The sequence below is a fragment of the Cynara cardunculus genome, assembly GCF_001531365.2.
Source record: "Cynara cardunculus var. scolymus isolate 2C chromosome LG 1, CcrdV1, whole genome shotgun sequence".
NCBI lineage: Eukaryota > Viridiplantae > Streptophyta > Magnoliopsida > Asterales > Asteraceae > Cynara > Cynara cardunculus.
The window spans coordinates 15,357,955-15,363,136 of NC_037528.1; the positions used below are offsets into that span (position 1 = coordinate 15,357,955).

At 33.3% G+C, this 5,182-nt stretch overlaps 1 protein-coding gene across 1 annotated transcript; it reads right to left on the minus strand.

Moving 5' to 3' along the window:
- Positions 1-1,340: 1,340 nt before the first annotated feature.
- Positions 1,341-3,244, minus strand: LOC112500733 (transcription factor bHLH18-like). Its single transcript, XM_025104304.1, has 4 exons — positions 3,182-3,244; positions 2,605-3,084; positions 2,080-2,466; positions 1,341-1,884 (listed from the first exon to the last, which is right to left on the minus strand). The coding sequence occupies exons 1-4, from the start codon at positions 3,212-3,214 to the stop codon at positions 1,822-1,824; spliced, it is 963 nt and encodes a 320-aa protein (XP_024960072.1). The 5' UTR covers positions 3,215-3,244; the 3' UTR covers positions 1,341-1,821.
- Between the last annotated feature and the right edge of the window lie 1,938 nt (positions 3,245-5,182).

Here is a 5,182-nt window from a genome sequence, read left to right on the forward strand (position 1 = left end):
GATGTATCAATTTTGATATGTGACTGAATTTTCAAAGTGAAAAATGGATACGAACTGAGTGTTTCTTTGGCTATGTTATTATTTTATGTACAGTATATATAATTAATTACACCCATGAACCATTATAGCAAGTAGTAATTTTAGTTAAGACAAAACATCGTGATGGATTAATATGTATCATCTGAAATTGCTTACGTCTCGTGGAGCTTAATGCAATCATCGAACATTTCCTGCAAATTAGTTTTTAGTTGTAACCATCAACAGTAATATCAGGTTTTATGACTCCGTTCTATATATCATCTATCTCATAAACTAAAACTAAATTACTGCCAATAGATAAGGATGAATCCAGTTAAGACAGCACCAATATAGATAGATTATATTAACAAAAGAAAAGAGAAGTGGAAGGGAAACAATGAAAAATTGAACGGTTACATGGTGGTGTTCAGTTTTTGATTTTTATAGGTTTTCCCATGCATGAACCCCTCTCTCTCTCTCTCTCTCTCTATATATATATATATATATATATATATATATATGTATATGTGATGATAAGGTCCATGATTACATTAATGTAGGAATTGAATAATTTAAATACTTCAGCATATCTAGAAATTATATATTTTCTTAGAGAATATGTAATATGAAAGAAATTAAGACAAGAAAGAGTATAAGGAGGTGTATTGAAGTAAAAGAAATAAAACAAAACGAAAATCAAAGGGAAAATATGGAAGGAGATGGACTCCCAACCCAAACCATATAGTACAAATTAACTCAGAATTATATAGCAAAAGGCATATAGATTAAGTAAACAAAAAACAAGTCAGATAAATGGATTACTTCTTCCTAGAAGCACGATTCTTGCGCTTATAAAGTCTTCTGAGTATCTAAGATGACGTTTTTGATACCTAGGGTTTTTAAATTCTCCCTTTAAACATCTACAAATTTCTCTTGTTTCCTTAATTAAATATTTAGTAGCTCGTCCTTAGAGTCATCAATGCCTCGGAAAGAGATGCCAAATTCTTCTCCAACAGTAGGGATATTTTCTTCAAGCATATGTACGTTGTATGGACAGACATGAATAAAAGAGAGGCTATCTTCCTTGTTCACACACTTAAGATTTTTTTTATCTTTTTATAAACATGGATTTTAGGACCAATGTAATATAAAATTAATAGCTGACAGACTACGTGTTTGAATATTCAGTATATATTCTACACATATAAACAAAATGCTACGGACAAGAATAAGAAGCAGGCACTCACTAGCATAATAATTCTCAAAGCCAAAAAGCACATGATCTTTTCCTAGTATCCAACGCCAACGTGAAAGAGAGTAAAGGGTGATTTCATGATACATCACTAGGGTAAATAAACTTAGTTACCCACAAAAAACTATTGCCAAACACTCAAACCTCTCAGCTTTCTTCTACATTAATCAAAATTACAATCTAATAATACAGGGGACAACAACAAAGATCACAATTGAAAGGTTATTCCCACCGCGAAACCTTCCATCTTCTTAAGAAATATAAAATAGGGAAAAACCCTAGAATTAATTTTACTGAGCTGCGATCTTATGCTTCTTCAGGAGCATACTGAAAGAACCTAAATCTTGGGGATGATTCTAAAATTTTCCTAATCAGGTTGAGAGGGTTATAATAGTAGGTTACCTGGTGAATGAACATGGTGTGTCAATGAGTCACTTGGTATACTCGGCCTCTTTGAGTTTTCAGTGGGGATAAAAAAGGAAATGAATGCATCAGTGGACAATCTTCGAGTTGAAATCTTGAACTTCAAATTGCATGACAGTACCTAAAGCTCAAATAGCAAGTTGCAAGTTTTTCACAAGATCGTTTGATGTCATCGAGAAGTCATCCATCTTCTGTAGAAATGAGGAAAAACAAATGAGAATTTGATCGTTGTCTAATTCATTTTCTGAAGCACGTAATCAATAGCGTGACACTAGATTAAAACTATTTTGGAGCAGAATCAATATAAGCATAGCTCATATCATTATTAAACAAACAACTTCATTTCTCTTTTTGTGTTCTGATCAAGGATCCAACAAAGTACATACCTTAGCAACAATGGAGATAAGAAGAGTGGTATTGGCAAATGGCAAAGCAGCGCTACTGGTGATCAATAGTCCAAGCTTCTGCATCTCGCTAAGCACTTTCACTAATGACACATAGTTTTTGTGGCAATAGATCCGTACTAGCACACTGCTTCCAGACATCCTCACTTCGATCTCAAAATTGCTAGGGCTATGGCTCTCTCCATAGTTTGCTTCATCAGAAGAAGAACCTTCTTCATAGGTATGGCCAAGCTTTGATCTCTTTGCAGATATCACCGATTGCATATTATTCTTTGTTTTCAAGTCTGATGATCCCTCGAGTTCCTTCACGCGACTTTGAAGTTCTTGTATATAATTAGCTGCATCTTCTAACACAGTTGCCTTATCCATCTACAACCAAACAGTTAACTAGCTTATAATACCAAACTACGTCCAAAAGGTAATACTGAGTAGACATTACAAGAAATTTATACTACTTTAGGGCATCCTACGATATTTATGGTGCTAATTGAGTGAGATGATTAGTACCTTCTTTAGGTCAGGAAGGAGGGCTGACAAAGAAATAAACCGCCGAGCCAACTTTTCTCTTCTCTTTCTCTCCGCCAACATATGATCTTGGAGCTGAATCCGATTCCTGATCACAGTTGGAACCTTTTTGGTACCAGTTGTGTAACCAAAAGAATCTTTGAACGGGATGACCTCATCTTTAGGTTTAAGATCTCCAAAAGATATAGTGAAAGTGTTGGGAACATCGGGAAGGGGCTTTGTCTTCGGTTTTTCATCAATTGGAGTAAGGTTCTTGTTAATACTATTGGCTTTTTTATAACTAGGCAGCTTACTGTTATTGGCCGTTTCTTTGATGCTTGCCGGAATTTGGATGGCTTGACCTACAACAGATGGATTTTCAGTGTTGCTTTCTGAGGAAAATGAATCAACACTAAAGTCAGCAACCAGGTGATATGGTTTGATCATCTGATACTGATTCATGAAACCTTGATCTTGCATTTCCTAAATTATAGATTCAAAACCCACAAACACATGTGAATTAGATATATCAAGATATACATGTATATGTACATATAACAACTGCATATACTTTACTTACCAGCTCCGATAGCCATGCCGACGAGAAATCCATTGCTTTAATATGTGAGTGTTATGTATGCTTAGCCCCAAGCTAGGCTGCAAGTACAGAAGGACTTCTCATTGGATCTAATACAGAACTTTACATAAGAAGAAAGTACGCTACCTTTTCCAAAGAGTAAAAGGAATGAAAATTACATAGATCGTCCCTGAATTTGTGCTTAAGTTACCTTTGTCATCCCTTGTGAAAAGTTTTGCCTTTTTGACCCTCTGACTCGAATTTTGTTATAATATAATCCTCTATGTAGCCTCACTAAAATAAGAGATTTTACTCAAATAAGTACTGATTGAAAATATATGTTTATCAAGTGCTGACTCAGTTAAAATAATTATTATACCTTTATATTTGAAATAAATACTTATTGCAATTTATTGTTTATCAAATACTGTAAATATTATTCTTGCGCATTTAACATTATTTAATTCTTTTTAACTTAATAAAATTATTTATTTATTTATTTTAATTAAATCCAAAGCCCCTTTGACAAGCAACAGTTTATTTGGTCAAAATTGAAAAGGCTAATGGTCCCTAAAAATCAAGTAAAATCTAAAAAAAAACACTATTCGCCTTTAGGGTGTTCATACCAACAATGGTTGATTTTATTTGAGTTGTTAGTGTTCTTCGGTAGCCAACATCTTTCCCCTGCTTGTCCTCATATCAGTTGGACGTTTTACGATCTAGTAACCAAAAAAATACCACTCATCATTCTCATCTTTGATCTACCAAAACACGAAAGAAAAGGGCATTCATTTTCATCTTTCTACTATTCATCTTGGTGAACCATATTATAGTTTCTCAATCTCTGCAAGATACTTTGGAGAAGGGTAAACAGGGAAATATTAACGCTTACCCGGAGATATATAACTTCTTCTCTGTTTGTGGTCATATCACGGTCAAAGGCAGGAGCATGGTCAGAGGTGTACTTTTTTTTGGTAAACAACCTTACCTCTTAATCGAGTAAGAGCCTCCCACCGGTAAGCGGTGATAAGAGATAAGTAAACAACCCCTAATTAAATCTTGAATGAGAGTTGATCTATCTAATTTCTCTTCAACTTACCTACTACCATAAATAAATAAATTAAACAAAAGTTGTGAGACATTTTATCCAATAATATCGTGCATTTTCAAATTACAATTAATTTTCCATACATCTTATGTATTGTATGTGTTCATGTGTATATGTTCCTACATTGCCGAAGAAGAGCTAGTATTATGATGTGAAGTTGGAGACTTTGAGGTGCGATATAGCATGCATAGTTGCATTTAACAAGTCGAGTGATCATGGCGTACGTAAGGGTATAAAAAAAATCCTAAGTCGAATAACTCTCATCTAGAACGGATGAGGTTGAGTTTAATAATAATTTTCATTAAAACACCATTAATAACAACAATAAACACATGACTTTACAAAATTAACAAATATTATGAAATAAATGGCAGACTTAATTGTTGAAATCATTACAAAAATGAAGAATTACGACCTTCAAAGTAGTGTGGATTGTGAGGAGTAATGAGTGACTCATCTTAAGAATATTGGAGGTGTCAACAAGGGATGGTTAATTAGGGCAATCATGAAAAATATTGCAACAAATACGATTTTTTTTTATTTAAAGTTATAATTCAATAATTTTCCTTTTGAATTGGGGCATGAATATAACCGCCCATGACCTGTACACATCCAAGACGGTTAAGGGATGCCACAATATATGATGATATTTCATATAGTCTTCTTCTTTTCAATAAATCAAAAAGATTTGAAAACTTTTCTAATCGTTATTAATATGTAAATTTAATAACTATTCAGTTTTATGATATACACATATACATATAAGTAAAAGAAGATATTTTATGGTTTATATGCACATGCATATGTCATCATGTACATTTTCTAGTTTATATGCAAGTGTAATTTCATACACATGTACATACCAAACAAATTACCTTTATGCATATGTGCATATC

Excerpts from the sequence above, each read along its gene's own strand:
- LOC112500733 (XM_025104304.1), bottom strand. The coding sequence starts at position 3,214 with ATGGATTTCTCGTCGGCATGGCTATCGGAGCTG. Across the intron at positions 3,085-3,181 it reads CGGCATGGCTATCGGAGCTG|GAAATGCAAGATCAAGGTTT; the intron begins GTAAGTAAAGTA and ends TCTATAATTTAG. Across the intron at positions 1,885-2,079 it reads TTATCTCCATTGTTGCTAAG|AAGATGGATGACTTCTCGAT; the intron begins GTATGTACTTTG and ends TCATTTCTACAG.